At 42.0% G+C, this 22,080-nt stretch overlaps 1 protein-coding gene across 12 annotated transcripts in view; it reads right to left on the bottom strand.

Moving 5' to 3' along the window:
* TMEM63A (transmembrane protein 63A) overlaps window positions 1-21,489 on the bottom strand; it is a 39,492-nt gene extending 18,003 nt beyond the window's left edge. For 2 of the 12 annotated variants that reach the window (XR_010600196.1, XM_065590609.1), the window contains exons 1-14: window positions 21,095-21,235; window positions 17,006-17,284; window positions 15,967-16,161; window positions 13,049-13,203; window positions 11,086-11,165; window positions 9,709-9,769; window positions 8,154-8,191; window positions 6,665-6,807; window positions 4,691-4,742; window positions 3,254-3,362; window positions 2,758-2,828; window positions 2,183-2,263; window positions 1,022-1,145; window positions 523-656 (exon numbers count right to left, since the gene is read on the bottom strand). Coding sequence is in view for 8 of the 12 variants with exons in the window: in XM_065590609.1 (XP_065446681.1) it covers window positions 523-656; window positions 1,022-1,145; window positions 2,183-2,263; window positions 2,758-2,828; window positions 3,254-3,362; window positions 4,691-4,742; window positions 6,665-6,807; window positions 8,154-8,191; window positions 9,709-9,769; window positions 11,086-11,165; window positions 13,049-13,057 (902 nt within the window). In the remaining 4 variants the exon portion in view is untranslated. Of the gene's footprint in view, window positions 1-522; window positions 657-1,021; window positions 1,146-2,182; window positions 2,264-2,757; window positions 2,829-3,253; window positions 3,363-4,690; window positions 4,743-6,664; window positions 6,808-8,153; window positions 8,192-9,708; window positions 9,770-11,085; window positions 11,166-13,048; window positions 13,204-15,966; window positions 16,162-17,005; window positions 17,285-19,023; window positions 19,280-20,096 lie in introns of all 12 variants that reach the window. The other 10 variants (XR_010600195.1, XM_065590612.1, XM_065590610.1 and 7 more) reach the window with 9 other exon arrangements.
* Between the last annotated feature and the right edge of the window lie 591 nt (window positions 21,490-22,080).

Genomic DNA, 22,080 nt, shown 5'->3' with positions numbered 1-22,080 from the left:
CACAAAAATCGCCATGCTACCCTGCCAATGTTCCACCCCCTAGTATGGACGGTGTACCTACAAAAGACAGAATAGTTTGGCATCTATGGCCAATTCAATTGCTGACTTCTCCTTTGTTGAAACTACTAACAAGGGTGCTAGTTTGCACCACTGTGATGGAGGTTTGGTGATTGGGTCATCTGCTCACTAGAAAATGAACGGAGATCAGTAACTCATTTCCCATAAGCCACCTATTCACCTAGTCCAAGATGCACTTAGATTTGAATCCAGACTAGAACTGAAAGGCTCTTTATCCCATAAAGTCCCAGACCCATCCAGTTCCTTGCTACTCTGATTTCTAATTCAAAGTCTGGGGACTATGTGCATCTCTGGGAAAGCATACAAGCGAGCAAAATTAACCAAATTGAGAAAGTGGGTGAAGAAAGAGAAACTGACCTAGGTGTATAAGATAGACAAGAAGGGGCTTGCTCAGTCATGACTATGGTGTTCACAAAACAAAAAGACACACTACACAAAACTTACTACGTTGCCATGGATTTCTCCTGGAATGTTACGAAAGCCATTCCCAGTGGGCTATCATGAACAGTTTGTTCCTCTTTCAAGTACTCATCCAGAAGCTTATTTGTCACTTGGGTATAGTAATCTATAGCATCTACCTGTTGGAAAATTGATTCCTGTTACATATCAATACCAAATGGCTCATACATTCATCAAACACAAGCTCCACAAACTGCAGTCCCTCCTCCCATTCCATGGATTACAATTCACATTGTGGTGTGGAATAAAAACAGGAAGTTTTTCTTGAACTATAGTAAGGTACGAGCAAGACCACACTTCAAATGTTCTTGGCAATTCTAGTTGCCACTTGCCAGGAAGGATGTTGCAGAAATTGAAACATGCAACGAAAAGGATGCTAAATTCTTTGCATAAATCAGGAAGCTGTCTGTAAGCTTTGCAATTTTTTTGTTGCAGATTTCCATTTGTTCTGGCTAATAACTCAGTGATAGAAACTATCCCTTACCCTTTCACATCCTCTGATTTCACAACAGCAGAATTGACCACATGGCTTTGGGTTGATTCGGACCCGCCTGCCACTCTTCTCATGCAGGTGCGTAAAATACATCAGACTTTTTTCTGTTTTTTTTCTGGATTAAAAAAAAATACATATATAAGATTTTGCAATGGAACAGTAGATTCATAACAACAAACCTAAGGAGAGTATAATCCTGGGAGAAACAAAAAGTTAGCCCAAGGACTGATAAAGAAACGTCATATGAATAGACGAGACAAGGAATGAACCTACACTCCCTTCTCCCACCCCCAATAAATAAATAAAATCTCCACAAACATTCTGGCTGCCGCTTTTGTCTCGTTCGTACACATAACGGGGTTCTCTTCAGTCCTGTTTTTCGCTAAAATAAGAGTTTCTTCAGTAATACTAGTGCTTATTTTCAGAATTATTTCAGAATTACAGAATGCCAGCCCAGATCTAATCTAGAACTGCCTAAACTGCACTCTGGACATTCACTATAGATTACCCCGGGTTCATTGTATTTAACAAATTTCTTCCTAAAATACCAAGTACCACCAAGGATTATTATTTTGTGGTGCAGGGCTAGAGTCAAAGTCCTGAACTATGTGCCAGATTTTGGAAAGCTACTTCAAGGACATGGCATTTTAAAAACAAAAAACAAAAAACAAAAACACACCAATATGAGTTCTGTTCTAGTTTTCCCATCTAGCTACAAGTTGCAATGGATCCAGCACCGCTTACTCAAGCGTTTTCAGTATACACACGTTTAAATAAAGTTACTTCTCTACCAGACCAGGGCCACCTTAGCAAACCTTTCCACAAAACCAAGGTGTCTGGAAGACAATCTGGCTTTTGTTACTGAGTGTAACCCCTTCTGTGTGCACCTAGCCTCACCGTGCTGGGAACCAGAGTCCCAAAGTTAATAATTCAAAACTAAGGTTTCATACCTTGACAATCACTATACTGCCTTGTCAAATCACCTAGTCAGGGCAACTCATTCATGTGAAGCGTGTAGCACCTACTGGAGATGGCCCGGTCAGATTCATCTCTGGCATCTACAAGCTTTCTGCTTTTGCCATGTTTTCAATAAAGCTTGACATTGTTTCTATAGCACTATAGTAACTATAGCTAGAATATAAACCAGGGTACCTTTCCTTGTGCAAACAGATAAGCCTAGCTACATCATAACACAGCTGGACCTCTAGCACATTACAGGTCGGATATGCAGCACTGGAAAGGAAAAGAGACATCTTAGAAGAGAGTGGACACTACGGAGAATGTCTCATAAGGTTATCACTGATTTCTAATTAACATCAGAATCAATCATTTAGCTCCCAACACAAACTCCTGACAAACAGATATTGGAGAACTGGAAACAGTTGCTGTAATTTAATTTACAGTAATTATGATTAACAGGACACAAGCTGCTCTGCTTTCAAACAAAGGCCAGGTGAGAGCATGAAAAAAATTAGTGTGAATATGCAGCCACTTCTTTGCAATTAAAATTAAAAACAATTAACATTTTTTCCCCTTTGAAAAGCTGATAATTTGCATTCTATCCTCTTAATCTGACAAAACCAGATTAATAAGATTTTTCCAATTATGGAAATTAGAATACAGGTTTTAAACAGTTTAAAAACAAGGACATGTCTAGTTTGTATAGTTAAAACTGCCACGACATTGCTTTAAACCCCTTTCCCTACACACGCTAGTTCTTGACTTACATGAAGTGGTTTTCTATAGCCTCTTTCTTTGCATTTTTGGGAAGGCCAGTTATAAACAGTGTGCGCCTGACCTGTAGAAGAAAAACATCTCAGTTTCTCACAACCAAAAGGAAGAGAGCCCAAGGGAACATGGGGGGCGGAAACTATGACACAGCACATCAAAATAGCTTTACAAAATAAACAAACAGAATAGAAAACAGAAGACCAGCTTCTGACTTCAGTGGGTGTTGCATCCACTTACAACAGCACTGAATTTGGCCCTATACTGGCAACAGGCCAAAACAAAATCTCAGGTGTGTTTTTACTCCTCTTGTGATTTACTCTACCTGGTCTTTCTGGCTGTGATTAGAACCTATTATATTAGAGTGTTTACCTTTTATGGATTCCTTCACATCTATTGACATTTTGGCAGGGTGGGAAAGTATTTTTGTATTTGATTTTTCAACATTTTCCCCTTTCAAACGTGCTGCATATTTCTCCGAGTAAATGAACTTACTGTGTTTTCCTCTTTATACTTGATGTACGTGGTGTGACGTCTCATGAAGACAACAGTCAAAATCAGGTAAATAACAGCAAAAACAGTGTGCAACCAAAGAAGATTGTTGCTGTGGAACAAAACATTTAAGACTATTAGAAATGAATGGAATTTAGAGCCATATCTGCATAAATATTAAAATGCTATTAAGAATAAAACAGTTCATCAGGCATTAGGGTAGGAAAACTGGTCTCTGATTGTTTGATGGGTTGTTTTGCCCATGCAGGTATCTGGTCTAACCATATGACTTAGCAGCCCATCATATAAAAATAGTAGCTCTCCAAGGAATGCAACTATTCTAGGAGCGCCACATTTTTTGGGTAGCCTTTGAACACATGCCTGCTTCTCCAGCTGTGTACAGGCACACTTTGCCACACAGTTGATTTACAGACAATTTTTCTGTAGATATTACAATTCACTGCACTAAGTAACTAGCTGAATTCTCCATGGGCCCAATCCTTACCCAAATCTAAAACATGATTTTGGTTGGCCAGAAGAATTAAGAGACACAACTGACCATTTGAGGAAAGATGAGTGAAATGGAATGAACTGAAAAAATAATATACATATCTAATGTAACAGCCTATGCAACCTTAACTCTGCTGAACTCCGTTACCTTCTGTGTTTGTCAGCCTCTCTTTCAAAACTTACATAACAAAATGTGTATTGTCAACAATCTGCTTATCTGTAATAGGACCAATAATTAAAATATGGTTTCAAAGCCTCTATTTGAAAACGGATAAGACAGACAGATTTTTATACTTTAAACTTTTTTAAATACCCATTTACTAAGTATTATGTTACTAAAAAAATATAACAAGTTGTCAATTACAGTAGCTGGGCTTTTTAGGAATGGGATTTTTTTTTTAAGATGAGATCAATACATAATAGAATTATGTTTGTATTTAGTCATCCAACTATTTTTATGGCATTTCTTCAAATGCATGACTGATTTTAATAGTCTTGTCAAGAGAGACAGGCACATAAGTCTAGTGTAAGAAAGAATTTTAATCAATTAAACCATACATTGTATTAAAGCTGTGAGATCAAAACAATACTGACAAGTATAGTTTCTTCTAGTGTGGAAATTTCTGCCAACAACATTGCTACATCAACATCTATTATTCAACGGAAGCATGTGGTCTAGTAAAAGCAGATTGTAGAAACCAGGACTCCAGGTTTCTCTTCCCCGCACCATAACTGTCTTGCTATGTAGCCTCCAGTGAGTCGCATAACTTCTGTTTCAGTTTACACACCCATAAAATAGCAATAAATAATAATACCATCACCAAGCATGTTGTAAAATTTTATATTTTTAAGACTAAGGTAAGCCTCAGAAATGCATAATATTTCCAGCAAATATAAAATACCATCTAGTACTTTCCAACATTTACTTACCCAGTTTGTAAATTTGCTATAGTTGTTCTCCCAAAACTATAAGGATCTTTATCTAAAAAAAAGGACAAAATACATGGTATATTTATCTGGTGCAGCATTCATATGAACAGTGTAAGGACATAAAATATAAAACACTTCAAAAATAAATTTATGTTTATTGTTAATGTTCATCACATTTAATGTTAGTAAATATTCCAAATAAGACAGATACTTAATGCTGGCCTAACCATGGTTTTATTTTAAAATTTAGTAAAACAAGAAGATACTGCATTCAGCCTGCAAAGGGAAACAGCAGCTGATTTTTTAACATTTGGACGCTGGATAGCTATAGGTTTGCAAAAAAAAAGCTGGTAGGGGACTAGTCCAATTTCCCACCTTTAATTATGTTTTATCTCAAATATTTGTTCAAATTACAGAACTATTATTTCCATAACTGTACTGACAGCATCGCTAATCATGATAACAAGGAAGTAGACAATCCAAAGAAACACTGGTCTGTCAGGGAAAAGAGAAAAAAGAGTAATAGTATTTCTGGAAAAACAAAAATACAACCCATGACTAAGGCTCCGTGTTTGTCACAGAAATCAAGGATTCCATGACGTTCCATGACTTCTGCAGCAGCCCGGGAGCCACCTGAGCAGCTTGGGCAGCCCCTGGGCCAGTCACAGTGGCTGCTGCTGGGGCAGTCTCGGGCCCCCCAGCCCTCCAGCAACAGGAGTCTGGGGGCGGGGGGCCTCAGGGCTGGGGATTGGGGTGCGAGGTGGTGCTTACCTTAGGGAAGCTCCCTGGAAGGACAACAGGAACTCCCCTCCTCCTAGCTGGGGGGGAGGGATAGCTCAGTGGTTTGAGCATTGGCCTGCTAAGCCCAGGGTTGTGAGTTCAATCCTTGAGGGGGCCACCTAGGGATCTGGGGCAAAATCAGTACTTGGTCCTGCTAGTGAAGGCAGGGGGCTGGACTTGATGACCTTTCAAGGTCCCTTCCAGTTCTAGGAGATAGGATATCTTCATTAATTTATTTATTAGCTCCACGTGCTGCCTCCACCTGCAGGCACTGCCCCCGCAGCTCCCATTGGCTGCGGTTCCCAATCAATGGGAGCTGCAGAACCGGGGCTGGGGAGTGCAGACAGCATGTGGAGCTAGGGTCACCGCTTCCCAGGAGCTGGGTATGGAGCCTGCCTCAGTCCCAACAACCCGCACCCTCCCCGCTGGGCTACATCTTTGTGCCCCTCAGGGCCACCACCCCTCCCCGAGCTGCTCCCCACCTCCAAGTTTTAGTCAGGGGTATATATTAAAAGGTCATGGACAGGTCACATTTTTGTTTACTGCCTGTGACTTATCCATGACTTTTACTAAAAATATCCATGACTAAAATGTAGCCTAACCCATGACCTTCCACCACAGGTTGGATAAAATACTTAATCACATCACAAGGTTGGCTACTCTCTAAACCACCAGAGCAAAAAGCACCATGAACATACAAAAGTGACAAATTTTTGTCCACCTAGTATGCTACACATTGTGGCTACTCAGAACTTAATGCAGCAGCATGTCCAGAACTTGATCCTCCTATTCCAGAAAGGACAGGCCCCCTGCCACTTGAGCTAAAAGAGAATCTCTGTCAGCAGTAGAGGGTTTATGACACAGTTGAGCAGTTCCAATTCTACCCAATGGAGAGCAGTAGTGCGTGCGTGCACACACACACACCCATACCCACACACCCCAGCCAGCATATTACAATACGTTTATTGAGGCATACAAACATAGAATTGCTACACCAGAACAGGGAAATAAACCATGTAGTCTGTCATCCTATTTCTGACAGTGGCCTTTGTCAAATGTATCTAGCTGCATAGTATTACACTACAGACTGGGGGACTACGTTTATCAAGTTTATCACAATAGGAGGTATCCTGAGAGCTCTGACAGTAACACAGAATACACCCCTCTCTTCAGGAGATGAAAAGCTTTTCTTACCAAGTAAGTCACCTGAAAGATTGACAGGCAATATGATACAAACAGACAAAATGCTGACAGCAACCAGCAGGCAAATGATGTGGCGCTGAAAGGCGAGGTAGTGCATGGCATCATCACCACATTTGTCACGAATCTCTTCATCGCTGCACCATAGACAAAAAGGCAGCAGGTCAGTCTGGATGCTTTACCAGTTGGATTGTGCTTATAAATACTGACTTCTAAATAAGCCCTATAACTTGTACCTTCTACTAAACTCTGAGAAATGAAAGACCAACTTGGGATGGTTTATTAAAATAAATGTGAGAAACTAGGTAGGTGAGGTAATATCTTACAGCACATACCTTCCATCAATACAAGTTGGTCCAATACAAGATGTTACCTCACCTACCTTGTCTGTCTCATATCATGGACCAACACACAATCACTAATGAGAGGTTATTCTGAAATCCAAATAGGCACTTACAGCAACATTCACACGTACATCTTCATCAACTGAATACACAGCAAAAGACACAGAGTACTAGAAAAATGCTTTGTGCCACCAAAGGGGAAGAAGGGTTTTATTTTGACTGCCTTCTACTGACCCATCTGGGGTATGAAATACATAAAGAATTAAACCAGGTCAGCAAAATTCTATTCCTTTGGGCTGGCAATATTTTTGACAAGTAAAATTCTCATTATCAGCCTGGAAAAAGATGAGTAAATATATTTTGCACCTGTGTTGCTTTTCCATGGCAGTTTTGCAAGACTGAATTAAACGTAGATCTTAATATCTGGGATGGGGCTCCTACAGCAGAAGTACACTCCGCCCCAGGGAAGACTGAGGAGGAAGGTGACTACATGTTAGTCTTGGACCCACTCCCAACCAATTAAGGAAAGGCACTGAAGGGCTTTGCAAGAAACCACATCTATTGTCAGGAGGACAAAAATCAGTCCAACATGGGTTCTTGGGAGGGGGAGAATAAATTGGAAAAATGGAGGACAGCATGGAAAAGGAGTCCCAGAGAATTCCCTATTACCTACCCTCAACAATTTCCTTAAAAAAAAAAAATCTGTTTACTCAAATAGGACAAAAAAAATCATGATTTCCTAGGCAGATAGGTACTAAGAACCAATATCAAATCTTGAATATTCAACTACTGAGAAACTGTTCTGGGGATACTCATTCCCTCTTTACTGAAGCACCAATTCTGCAAGGAGAACCCTGTGGGCAGACCTCCATGCCCGCTTAGAGCCCCACTGGCTTTCCTGGGAGTCTGCTTACATGGTTCTCTTTGAAGAATGGGAGCTTACGGTCCTAGACCCACCTCATGCTCTCAGACTTCAAAGGGAGCCAGTTTGGGCTCATATACCGCCAGTTCTATCCCTATGTATTATGCCTCGATACAGTCTATCACTTTCCATCTTTGAAACTGTCTCCCTATTTTAAAAATATATACACATCAAAAAAAGTAAACCATGGCTCACTGTTTCTGCTTCATGTACTTACTGCATTCGAAAGGCAGATGTCATCCAGGAACAAAACCCCTAGAAAAAAAGAGGAAGTATGTTAGCTTCTAAATGTTGATTGCTTCCAAGAGATAATAGTGTCTGCAATTTTTACAACTAATAGGAGTGTTTCATATAAACTAATCTCTTACTAGGTTAAAAAAAGAGCTACTAAATGGGTCTTGATAATTTCAGGGCATCATATTCAATTTATGGTCTATAAACACAGAGAACATATGCTTTAAACTCATCCCAATAATCAATTTACAATTAGCAAAACATTAGAAAGTCCAAGGGATGAATATTCAAGTAATTAAAGAAGTGCAAAATCTTAGCTCTGATTGTAAGACAAATATATAGGTTTTAGTCCCAATCCTGTTCCCATTAAATTCAATTCAGGATCAAGCCCCATAAGTAGAACTGGATTTAACTAGTAGTTTCAGAACGAAAACAAAAGAAATTTAAAGACCTTTCAATGGTCCCTCACAATTTTAAATAAAATCCACATGGAAGAGAGTCCTATATAATTTAATAGGGATGAAGCCAGTATTTTGAAGACTTCAATTGTAACCATCTATGAAGAAGGTAATAGAAAATTACATCTTTCATATAAGATTGTGAACCATCCTTTAGAATTTTATAGCAGAGATATAATTCTCTATTAAATTATATATTAGGGTTCAAAAAGCTAGGAAAAAAGTTATTTTTATTAAGTTCCCTAGGCCTTTTCCATAATAGAATACTCGCAAGCTAGAGAAATATGTCTTTATTTATCAATTTAAATGATAAAGTTCCTCCAGAGCTGAAGAAGGATTTAAAATAAAACATATTAAAGAGCAATCTTCAGGTAATAGCAAGATGCTCAGACAGTTTAAATTAAGCAGATGGATCTTTAAAACAGTAGCATTGCTTGGACAGCACTTCCATAGTTTGATTCTGTAGCCAAACATAGGATGACTAAGGCACTTTGAATCATAGCCATTTAAAGAGTCCCTCAAAATCAACGGCTGTGGATGAGGCCAACTAAAATTTGGCCTAAGAGTTGTTTTCCTTCTCTGTCCAGCTTCTCCACTAATTATATATGGCCTTATTACATGATTTTCCCATATGTGCCCCAATTTCCCGTTCTGTAAAACATGGATAACACCACCAGGTATGTTGAGATAATTAGTAGGCAATATTTGCCAAGTGCTTTGAACATAAAAAATACTGTGTACATGTAAATTAGTATTTTATTTCTTCAAAATATTAAGACTATTATCCCTCTCTCAAAAATAAAAAAAATATTTTTAAGTGACAACAGGATGTTGGTTTATAACAGTGTTTATCGAGAGCTGGAAACAAGATGCCATAAAGCCATCAAAGGTTCCAGTATAAGCACACCTTTCATGATGTGTTACTGCATCCTAAGTTGAAGTTGTAGAGATTGCCTCTGAGCAGAGTCGGGTTATCTATGCTAGGTGCAAGACTGAATTATGGCAGATTCCATTGTACCTGCATATTTTTACATACATACATACACCAAAATGCTTCATGTGTCTAATTCAAATACTGACACTGTCATATTCAGGATCATGTATCGACGAGGAAAAAGACAATGGGCGGTATCTTGATTCACTAAAACACAAAAAGAGACATTTAAGTGACTATGGAAATGCTGCAGTTAATCACTAGCTCTTAAACTAGCTTTTACAATTCTCAAGTCACCATGTGAGGCAACTTGAATACAAAGTTGTATTTTTCCCCCAATATTGTAGTATACAGAATTATACTTAATTACAAAAGCGTGTCCTTTTATTCAGCATAAATAAAAGAGCATGTAACTGAACAAACAAAAATTAAAGGATAGAATACTTCCTGGGACACTAATGTTAATACAATTTTAAAAACGGGTAGTCTGGAACCTGGTAGGACCAATTCTGCAGGCTTCATCCCTGCACAGCCTCAGGTTACAACTTTATCAGAGTTCCTCCTGCATTCTGCTCCTCAGTTCAGACCTGTACTGCAACATTACAAAAGCTAATCTTCTCTCCTTTACCCCACAACAGTTTCAGCCTCTTAGCTCAGACCCCCCCTGCAGCATTACAATAATTCCTCTGATTCACCTCTCTCCCAGGGCTCTACCTCCCAGCTCACTTCTGTCCTGTAGCATTGCAAAGCGCCATTAGAGAGTCTGTGGTCTTTGATGAAATGGGAAGTTACTGTTTTCAGTTTGTTCTTGAAAAACAAAATTATTTCATAACACATAAAACACACATGCCCTTCCTTCAGACAAATGCATCAGTGCTCAAGTTTAACCCCACTTTCCAAGAATAGTTAGATCACTAGCTTCTACGTGTCCTAAGATGACATCAAGAAATTTAAAATCATAGGCTCAATCTAGCTTCCATTAAAATCAGTGCCAAAACTCTCATTGACTTCAACGAAAGCAGAATCAGGTCCTTTGACTGTACACAATAAATTGAGCCATGACAAGTTCTGTGGAGAGCTGCATCCTCTATATCAACATGGGAAGATCTTGGGTTTGAAGCCAGCTAAATGTAGTAGCTCACATTCTTACACTGTATTTCTGTAGCAGAAGCACTAAGAAGTGTGCAGATACATGTCAACAGATTAGAGCAGCCTATTGCTTTTTCTTCTTCCTGACACTTCCTTCAACCATGAGAACTGAGAAAGTCTTAATGACAACTGTAAACACACAGCTTTATTTACTGACAGTGTCCTACAGTGAGAGACTGTTGGAAGGAGAGGTGTGTTTCACACAGTAAAGTCAGGAGAGAATTTTAAACAGGAAAGTAAGTAAAGAAAAAATACATGATTACAATATCACCTTATTTATGCAAAGTTCAGTTACCTAAAATCCCATTTATCTTACTTAATTCTATATCCACCAACTGGTTTCAACAAAGGAACTTGGCTGTGCATCATTTTACCTTTCAGTTTCCGACATCAAGGCAAGGCGACCATAGTCCCAGAATCGCTTCCTTATAATGGAAAACGCCAATATTAAAATCTAGAAAATAGAAATAAAAATCATTGATTTCAATTTTGAAACTGAAAATACCTTTCTTAGAAACATAGACTTTACTGTATCGGATTAAGCCAGTGGTCCATCAAAGCTGGTATCCCATCTCTGGGACTAACCCGTACTGTGTAAGACATCCAGTGGCCACAATGCCACAAACTAGTTTGTTTGGGACTACAGAGTCAGCAGGCCTAGAACTCCAGTCCTCCTGCTCTCATAACACAGGCCTGAAGTTTTAGCTAAAGAAAAATTTCTTAACTAGACTTGTATTAATGTTTATGACAGACTAGGAACAGTACTGATACAATCCAGTGGCAGGCAGTAGCATGCATACACATTAATCAGTATGTTACAACTAAATGTTTCAGAAGAAGCTAAAACTTTCATAATGGACCATTACTATTATTTAACAGTGCCCAAATGTATGATGAATGCTTCATAATGGCAAGTTTTACAGTGATGCAGACAGTTGTGGTGGGAGCAAGTCCTTGTGCAGGTAAAGCTTGAAATCTGCTTACATCCCCCTCAGTGTAGATAACTACAATCATTATTATGGCTCATAAAAGCCATCACCAAGGCCTTTTTTAAATCCTGCCCTTAAATTAACTCCTTTGTAGCAAGACAAACAATTAGGACCATGCAAGTTAGAAAACAAGCCATATTTCATAGATTTACAGAGAACTTTTTAAAAAAACAACTCTGAGAAGAAATCAGATAGGAGATGGAGTCCTTATTAAAAGAAGTCTGCAAACATCTCTGTCACAAACAGAGGAACACAGGAGTTGTCAGATGAGTTCAGGTCATTGGACCTTCAAGTCTGGCATCCAGAGGCAAATAAGTGATAGCTGGAGAAAGGCAAAAATGCTCCACAATGTGCCTGGCTCACTGTGCAATGTTGTTCATGGAGAGAGAAGATACCTCCCTGTGCTCTATGGAAAGCAGCCCGAAAGCAAAGACTCAATGTTTTAAAAGTCAAGTGTCAGTATGAAGTACAACTGTACCCAAACAATGGCCAGCACAGAATTCTACATGGTGGCTCACAGTCACCTTCCTCTTTAATAAGGACTACAAGTCCAGGATTAAGTACTTCAGATCTAAACTGGCACCCAGGCACAGCATTGCACATTGGACTGTGCCTCCATACTGAAAATGAAGATGGCCACTAGCTGTTTCACTGTGTTTTATTTTATTTTAAACAAGTTAGGGGGGTCCTCTGGGTTCCTAGAGAATTGCCAGCACGGCCTTCAGATGAGCAAAGTTTGGACTATTCTTCAGTATAGTTTCCTAAACTCGGTAATTGGATGATTCCTTGATTCTCACTTTACTACTAGGAACCTCAATTACCAAGTCTGTTTGCTGGTTTTAAATTTCTTTTCCTGGTGGCTTAAAACTATGTTTATTTAAGATATTGTAGCCAAATTCATCCCTGGTGTATATCTTTAGCCTTCACTGCAGTTTCATCAGGGATGGATTTGATCCTCTGTGTTCAACACACTGGCTATTAACTTTCACTGGAAAACTTGTTCTCAAACAAACCTCCAGAAATAATAGCATTAAAATCCCTTATAATGCTGCTCATTTCTTATCAGGGGCTCGTAAATGAAACTCAGCATGCAGTCAGCAAAAGTTATGCTCCTACTTTGGAGGAGGTGAAAGGACAACAGTGTTTTATGTCAATCCTAAGGAGCTCTTTATTGATGTTCTAATCTACTTTGCCACTTTCCAAAGGGGATCTGGAGCTCTCCTTCTTGGTTGGGGACAGGTTAGTATTGTGTCTTTTCAAGCGTCAATAATCTTAGCTTGGGGGAGGGGGTGTGTGCAGCCTGCCACAAAGTGATACAGGTCAAGCATTAAGAACTGTAGCCACTGACCCCCATCATCCTTGACCAGATTAGCCCAACAGAAATATGGTGAGGACAAAGTAGGTAGCAGCTTTTGGTCAGTGGACAGGGCTGCTAGAGAGTGGAACTTGCACCCACAAGTTTCTGCCTCAGCCCATCCTCCTCTACTTCCAAACAGTCATCATCTGAGAAATATTTATAAATATTAGACATACCATTACAATTGACAAATGAAAGAAGTCACAGCCAGTGTGGAGTGATATAAATCACTTATTTTTAATCCACTTATTTAAAATAGGGTGAGGTTTTGTAAGACTAAATTTGGAAATTTTTACCATTGCAATTTTAGATTAAAATGCATAATAAATTGAATTGTAACACTGGTTGGTTTGTTTTTAAAATGCTACTGCTGGCAGGGTATCATATTTGAGTTCTACAAAACTGCTATAAACAAAAAACAAAATATTGAAAGTTAAGGCCCAGATTTTGCAAATATTTAAGCAGGAACATAATTTTACTCATATGAATTAGTCTCACTGATTTCCAGTGGAATTATTCACATGCTTAAGGTTAAGCATGTATGTAACTGTTTGTGGCATACGGGGCTAACATTTTATTTTTATTAAAAACTTTTTAGTGGCATAACATCAGGCACTTCAAAACTCCTTCAGTGTTAACAATAAAAGGTTATTTAGACTTCTAATACATTCAAAATGTTATTGTGAAAAATACATCAAAATTTTCAAAAATATTTTGGCACCTATGGGCAACATTTTCAAAAGCACCCCAGTGACTTAGGAGCACAAGTCCCATCGACTTCACACTGCAAACCCTAATGGAGAAGTGCAGCCTGGTCAAAGCATTTAAGCTTTCTTGAATAGAGGAAGTTCAATAGATTGGAAGATGGTGCTGGTTAGCAAATAGCCTACAGCAGTGGTCTCCAACCTTTTTACACCCAAGATCACTTTTTGAATTTAAGGGCAACCCAGGATCTACCCCGCCCCTTCCCCAAGGCCCCACCCCTTCCCCAAAGCCCTGCCCTACTCGCTCCATCATTCCCTCCTCCGTTGCTTGTACTCCTCCACCCTCACTCGCTTTCACTGGGCTGGGGTAGGGGGTTGGGGTTCGGGAGGGGGTGCGGGCTCTGGGCTAGCGCCGAGGGGTTTGCAGTGTGGGAGGGGGCTCTGGGCTAAGCCTGGGGCAGGGGGTTAGGGTGCAGAAGGGGGTGAGGGGTGCAAGCTTTGGGAGGGAGTTTGTGTGCAGGAGAGGGCTCCGGGCTGCAGCAAAGTGTTGGGGTGTAGGAGGGGATAGAGGGTGCTGGCTCTGGGACGGGGCTCAGGGCTGGGGCAAAATGTTGGTGCAGGAGGGGTTGCAGGGTTCTGGCTCTGGGGGGGGTCAGGGCTGGGGCAGGGGGTTGGGGTTCAGGAAAGGGTTTGGGGTGCTGGCTCCAGGAGGGTGCTGGGGGTTGGGGTGCGGCCTCCTGCCAGGCAGCACTTACCTTGGGTGTCTCCAGGTTGGCGGCACAGCAAGGCTAAAGCAGGCTCCCTGCCTGCCCCAGCCCCACGCCGCTCCCAGAAGGGAGCAACATGCCCCTGTGGCCCCTGGGGACAGGGGCACGTGGCTCCGCATGCTGCCCCTCTGCAAGCACCACCGCTGCAGCTCCCATTGGCCATAGCTCCCTGTTCCTGTCCAATGGGAGCTGCAGGGGCGGTGCTTGCAGGCAGGAGCAGCAGGCAGAGGGAGACTCCGGCCCCAGGGCCATACTGGCCGCTTCCAGGAGTGGCATGGGGCAGGGACAGGCCAGGCAGGGAGCCTGCCTTAGCGGGAGCCACGCTGCACCACCAGAGATTGCAATCGACTAGGAGATCCTCTAGGCTCAACCAGTCGATCGCGATCGACCAGTTGGTGACCACTGACCTACAGGGTATTGCAATCAACTGTCTGTTTCAATTTTGTGCTGTTCTCATAGTAAGGTTGGCAATGAGGCCCTGGGTGTCACTTTTTCAGCACAGATGAGCATTTTAAGTATATTTCTTAACAGAAAAAAAGAAAAAAAAATCTTTAGGTAAATTCTGAAATTCTGCTAACAATTAGGAAACTAGTTAAACAGGGACAAAATATCCACTTTAGCAATTTAAAAGCTATAAAATAAGAAGAAAGTAAAAAATAGCAATCAGTAAATAAGCTATGATTTAAAATAAATCATATGTAGATGTTCAAGGAAATTTCTTCCCAATTGTATTTTAGGCCTCTCTTTGAAATTCTAGCACCATGCCATGTCATCTTGTTCCTCCTTCTTCCAGTCCAGATTGTTCTGTACATTGTTTTCTCCACTGCTTTGTACACTCTAATTTGAAGGGTCTAAAGTGATAGAATTTCCACCTTCTGCTTCCTTTAGGAGACTATTTCACCATCTAATAGATCTCACCATTAGGAAGTTTTTCCTCAATATAGTAACAGTATTCAGCATTAGCTTTCGTTTCTTGAGAAATCTTCAAATGCCAGCTGACCCTCACATCCCATAAGAATGACCAATAGGGAGGAAGGATGGCTAAGGCACGGAACCAGTAGCCTACGGTGTTATTCCTAGTACTACCATTGATTCAGTGCATAACCGTGGCAAGTCCCTTTGCTCCTCTGTGCCTACCCATCAGAATCCCATCACATGGATATTGTGAAGCTTAATTCATTAATACTTGTGAAGAGCTTTGGAGTTCCCTGATGAAAGGTGGTTTAGAAGAGCAAAAAGCAGGACATATGAAACTTATGAGGCCAGCTTGCAGTCCTGTCTCTCTAGCAACCTCCTAAAATATTTCTGTTCTAAAGATTCTGGAAAACAAATCCCTCTTTCCTAAATCCCCATCAGACAGCGAGAGTATTCTACACAACACTGAGCTTCTGGACAGGCCAGAAGTATTACAGCTGCAAGAGTTAAGAAGAAAGCTTACCAAAAAGCAAGTAACATCAAGCAGCAGAACAGTAGGGATTCCACCAAAAGTTACTCCTTGGAGCACAGTACTGCCCTGTGCAGTGCTGTAGCAGTAAGTCTTATCTGTGTCGTCAGATCCACTTCTATTGCTGAAGTAGGCAAGACGGGAATGTCCAACATCCAGAAACAGGAAAGGAAACATCTCGTGTCTCCCCTGAAAAAGGAAGTGAGCAGTCACATTACCAGCCTGCCTATTGGGTCAGGAGACTCATATTTGTGAAATGTGCAAACAAAACAAGCATCCAAATTGGGAACATCCCAGTGCAGAAAGATTCAAAAGAAAGTGTCCTCATACAGAATGAATATTTTACCATCATCCCCAACCACCATTGAGAAAAGATTTCGCAATAACGCCACTGAGCAGCATCTGTTACCAAAATATTCTTTGGTGCAGGATTTCTATCCATGTACTCTGAACATCTAACAAAACATAGGCCTCTTAGAGACCAGGCATCAAAGCTCAAATGCTTAAAATACAAGTGCAATCTAAGGAAGGTTGCATGAGACCAATGTGTAAACTTTGCTATTCTCCCATCTAGAATATTAAAACTACTAAGTATTTGAGCTTTGATTCCTGGTTCTTGGAGTGACATAAGAAGTTAGCTATTCCAATGATCTATGATGATTTGAAGGACTTTGTCTCCTGTTGAGGGCTCGTGGACATATGAGATTGTGAATATTAGACTTATCAAATGTAAAGACCTTGGAACTTAATAAAACTGACTATAAATTTCACAAAAAGCCACAAAACAAACCTATAACAGGCATGTTGTGAGGTTTAATCAATGTTTTTAAAGAAGTTAAAGATTGTTGTCTGACAGGGTAAAGTGTTAAATATGCGATATCTAACAAGAAAGAACTGTGCATGTTTCCGAGTTCTCTACTTTTGTTCAATTATTAATTAAACTGCTCAGTTAACTTAGCAACATCTGGAAAATGGCAAAATTCTTCCAGTCATACAAAGGTGTCTTTACAAGTGGAAGAAATTGCTCACTTACTTCCGGGTTTGCTGTTTTTAAAGTTTCTTTTCAAATCTTCTAAACTTGATTCCCAGTAGCTCTCAATTACTTGGAATAAAAGAACATCATATGAAAGGTGTCTGTAAATCACAAATTCATAGGGAGAATACACCCTAGAGAGCTCAATTTCTTGGGAGCAAAGATTGCAAGTCTCTGAACCCGTGCTGAGGACGGTGACATCCAGTACATCCGATTGCAAGCATAGACTTCTCACAAAAGTATTTCCCAGATTTGACAAAGAAAACACTGCTCTGGATGCTGAAAGAAACAAACAGAAATTATTCTTTCCCCTCCCCTTCTTTTTCTTTGTTTAGTGCTGGTGAAAGGTCCTGCTTAACAATCTTGGAGAAGACTTCAGTCTTCTCTATAGAGCAAATACAGCATGAGCAGAGGCAATGCAAGCTTCCTCTCCGGTCTTAGCTATATGCTTCACCCCTGGCCTGAAGGGAACGTTCTTTGGGATGTTACCCATTATGCTGATTTTTTAAAAATGTGCAATGGGGACCTCCAAATTCATTGCATATAGTCCCTTTCATAACCTTCAACTTGTAATGATTTTTAGGTCACTACAAACTGGTCTGAATTTATACTGGTGGCCAAAAGGTGAAAAGCTCTATAGCACATTATCAATACCCAGAGCCTCCCAGTACCCCCTTATTATAACTTTAAACAACAGTACTACCGCCTGACCCATGAGCTACAGATGGTCTGCAAGATACTGTCATGCAGATAGTAAAATGTACAGCATTTCAGAACAAGTGACCTTTAGGTCCTATTTATATTAATTCTCTATTGGAGTTTGTAGGCCCTCAGTCCATCACAGTGCAGTGATATCTTCAACAGAGAGAGATGTGATTACCTCTGTTCCAGATCATCAAATACATAAATGTTGTCTTGAGTAGCCTTAAAAATTCAAGTAAGAGTGTAACACTGTCATGGCATAGGAAAAAGGCCGGATTGATTTAAGTGATCAAAGTGATTTACATCACTAATTTTAATCATGATTTAAATCAGAAAGCCAGAAACCTTAAATAATCAGTTTTAACACTGTTTTGCATTTGTAGTTTTTAGTTATTTTTCTAAAGAAAGGCTGATTTTAATTGGTTGGTAACCATTAAATCATGTTGATTTGCAACTAAATATAGCCTTTACACCACGTTACATACCACTTTTTTACTAACCAGAAAGATACACTATATCTATACACATTTATTTAAACAGCTATATAGCTTAAAGCATTTATTCAGATTTTTAATTTTTACATTATTTTACATTTTAAATTATGTTAAAAAATTGTAAGGTAGCTATCTAGCTGGTCTCATCACAGGAAACTTGGGTTTTCTGCCATGAGATTGTCCATGCTCCTACAAATTGGGATTTGATGCTTGACAGAAGGAAGTTAAGAGCATTTTTTAAATTTATTTTGGGAATGGGTGCTACGGCAACTGTGAAGACTATCTGTCTAAATTAAAATACAATACTAGGTCTCGTCACAGATGGCAACCACACTGGAAAACTTGCCTGTTTGGAAGCAGAGCTAGCAGGAAGACCTATGGAGATGGCAAATATAATGGCATCTCCCACAGGGATTCCATTGAGGTACTGCTGCACGATATTTTCACTGGGAATCTCTGCTGGGTCTGCTGATCTATCAGACCCTGAGTCCACTGGGTTCTAGAGAGAGAAAGGGCTGGCAGCAGCGGCTCTGAAGTACGTCTCTAGAGAGCTGCAGGGTTTTTGCACCTTTTGCTAGCTTCTCCAGTCCTGCCTGCCTCCTTTTGTGCCCAGGCAAGGCAATCCCATCAGGAATGGGCTACTGAGATGGTTCCTACACCGTGCCCAGCAAAATCAGCCTCTCCTTTCCTACCCCCAGGAAGCGGGGGCTGAGACAACTCCACACAACCTGCACAGTGAGGGGAAAAGTGCCCTTTGACCATGGAGCTGGGTGAGCTCCAAAGGACACTCTCTCTAAGGGGCGGGGAGCAGGAGACACAGACCTTTCCTTTTGTCTCTGGCTTTCTCGGCCTAACTCTCTGCCCGAAGCCTGTCAGGGCACCAGCTACTCCAACGCCTCAGCAGGGAAAGCAAAGCCGAGGGGACAATCTCTCCAAAAGGCAAACAGCCTCAGTCGTGGCTGGGGATTTGATGGACAGTTCCGGAGCTGAATGGCTCGCCAGCAATTGGAAATAGAAGGCTGGAGTCTTCCTCTGAAAAGCTGGAGCAGGGAGGGCTGGAGAGGCCTCCTGCCAACCTCTGTGGAGACAGAAAACTGGAGGGAACTACAGGGGGCGGGCATTCCCCTGCAGCTGGTGACTGACAGGGCTGGCTCTACTGCAAGTAGGCCTAAGCACTTAAGCCCCAGTGAATTGTGGGAGAACTTGTCTGTCCTTTCTGGGCACAGGGTGTATTGTGGGGAGGCACAGGGGAACTACTAGCACTCGAGGGGAGCTAGCCTGGGTCCACACTACAGAGTGGTCATGTTAGCAGCTGACAAATTGCACTAACTTGAGCATTAGCCTATGCCCTCTGCTAGGCCAGTCAACTTGAGTCAAAAGCACCACTATATTCAAGGTAAAGGTTTTTGTGTGGCTGGGCCTTGAGCTGGGGCCAATGCAACTCCAATCAACTTTACAATGAAGACAAGCCCACTGAGACTATCTCCTGCAGAGGGCAGTAGGGAGCCAAATTTGTAGCCAATCAGCCAAGTCCAATATGCTGTGTTTTTACCAGGAGAGCCCAAGTTTTCTGCCATGACGAGTGGCTGTTTAAGCAACCAAAAGTATGTATATTTGCATATTTTTCTGTGTATCAAAAAAACAAAAACACTTTGCTAATATCACCTTATGCTTTTACCTGCCCTAGAGAGACAAAGTGGGTGAGGTAATACTGGACCTACTTCTGTTGGTGAGACAGATAAGCTTTCGAGCCACACAGCACTGATCTGAAGAAGAGCTTTGTGTGGCTTGAAAGTTTGTCTCTCTCACCAAGAGAAGTTGGCCCAATAAAAGATATTACCTTACTCCTCTAGTGTCTCTAACATCCTACCACAAATACAGCTACCTTTACCTGCCTTGGCAGATGTCCTGGAGCTGGTTGTTGGTGGAATTCAGCAGCAATGAAAAAAAAAATCCCTAGTGCATGCCCAGAAGCAGCAGAGGAAGAATAGCAAATTTGGTATCTGCCTAGCAAGAAGTATTTGTAGTTTCCAGGGGCTTTATTTCCCATATAGGGAATAGGAATATACCCCCAGACTGACTTCTACAAAAATGGCTCGTTGTACATACACTACTTGAGAGCCATAGAATTTCACAAAAAACACTTGTTAAAATGGTGTGCACGCACACACATTATACACTAATAATACTAAAGAGCGATACAAGAGCATCTCCAAAGTGCTGTATGTTGACCAGTTAATCTACACAACACTCCTGGGAGGCAGGGAAGTATTACTGTCCCCATTTTACAGATAGGAAAACAGAGGCTACAGGGAGATGAAAGGTCTTGCTCAAGATCACAAAGCAGGTCAATGGCAGAGCCAGATTAGTGCTCGGGGATTCCTAGCCCCTAACCCCATACGCAGTCCACTGGCCCCTTTGCTCCTGATCTGCACAATACAGTGGAGAGGGGGCCACCGTCCTCCACTGGCTCCCCCTGGGCCGGGAAGAGGGTCCAAGTAAGGCATGGTGGGCTCTCAGCACACGTACTGGGTGGTTGGTAACAACCAGGAACGGGGCCTGGGGAGCGGCTGGCCCTCGGTCTCAAGCACGAACTGCAGGAAAACTCTTCTGGCTTTGATCAGCCACCGCCACCACGCACCACCCTGCACGGACACCGCACCGCAGCCAGGCCCGCAAGTGGCTAGGGGCCTGGCGGGCGCGCGGGGGGTTGTAGGTAGGCGCTCAGTGGGTCTCCCGCCCGTAAGTTTGGGGGGCGCCTCCCGCAGCTCTCAAGGCCGGAAGCCGGCCCGCCCGGGACGGGACCGCCCCCTAACTGGAGCTGGGCTCCTGCTGGCAGCTCACAGCACAGGACGTGGCAGCCCCGGGAGCTTCCCAGCCGCAGCCCCATTACCTGCAGCGGCGTCTGCCCGCTGTCTCCGGCCGCTCTGGCGAGTTCCTCCTGCCCAGGGCGGGAGCAGCGCCCGGAGCCCAAAAGTAACAAAGTCAAAGCAACAAGTACTGGGAGCCGCGCATGCGCCCCCGCCTACAGCCGCGGCGCCGAGCCCGGCCATTGCCCGTCCGGTGCCTGCCCCGCTTGGAGCTCCTCTGTGCTCCTGAACCGCCACCACCCGCTCATCTGAGCGCTCCCCACGGCCCACTTCTCAGTGCCCTCCCCAGACCGTGCTGTCCGCTCAGAGCCTCTCTGCCCTCCCCGTCCCCACGGTCCACTTGGTGCTCGCTCCCCTTGCGCCCCACAGTCTGGCCTGTGCCCCCGCAGCCTGCCTGCTGCTATGCTGCCCTCTCACTGCCCTGTCTGTGTGTCCCCCCCACACACACTCCCAAGTTCTGTGTCTTCCCCTTGTGATAAAGGACCCCCTCTCCCCCTCATGCATTTCTTGTTACTTCTTGTTTTCACAACGCTGAAATGGTAGCGTTGTCGAGAATATTGCGGAAGAGGCAAAAGTGTTCAATAAATATTTCTGTTCTGTATTAGGGAGAAAAAGAGAATGTCCAGTTTTACTGTGGTGATTAAGCACTTTCCACTCCAACAGTAACTCAAGAGGATGTTCAACAGTACTAGCGGCTACTGAAGTTGGACATACTTTAATCAGCAGATCCTGATAACTTGCATCCTGAGTTTTAGAAGAGCTGACTGAAGCACTCCCTGGACCAATACTGTTAATTTCCAATTACTCTTGGAACACTGGGGAAGTTTGAGAAGACTGAAAGAAAACTAATGTTATGCCAGTATTTTAAAAAGGTAAATGGGACAACCTGGGTAATTTATAGGCCTGTCAGCCTGACATCAGTCCTTGACAAAATAATGGAGTAGCTGATATGGAACTAGATTAATAAAGAATTAAAGGATGGCAATATAATTAAAGCCAGTCAACATGG

The sequence above is a fragment of the Chrysemys picta genome, chromosome 3 (genome assembly GCF_011386835.1).
Source record: "Chrysemys picta bellii isolate R12L10 chromosome 3, ASM1138683v2, whole genome shotgun sequence".
NCBI classification, from domain to species: domain Eukaryota; kingdom Metazoa; phylum Chordata; order Testudines; family Emydidae; genus Chrysemys; species Chrysemys picta.
Note: the sequence above shows the minus strand (reverse complement) of the source record. Positions and strands in the feature narration are given on the sequence as shown.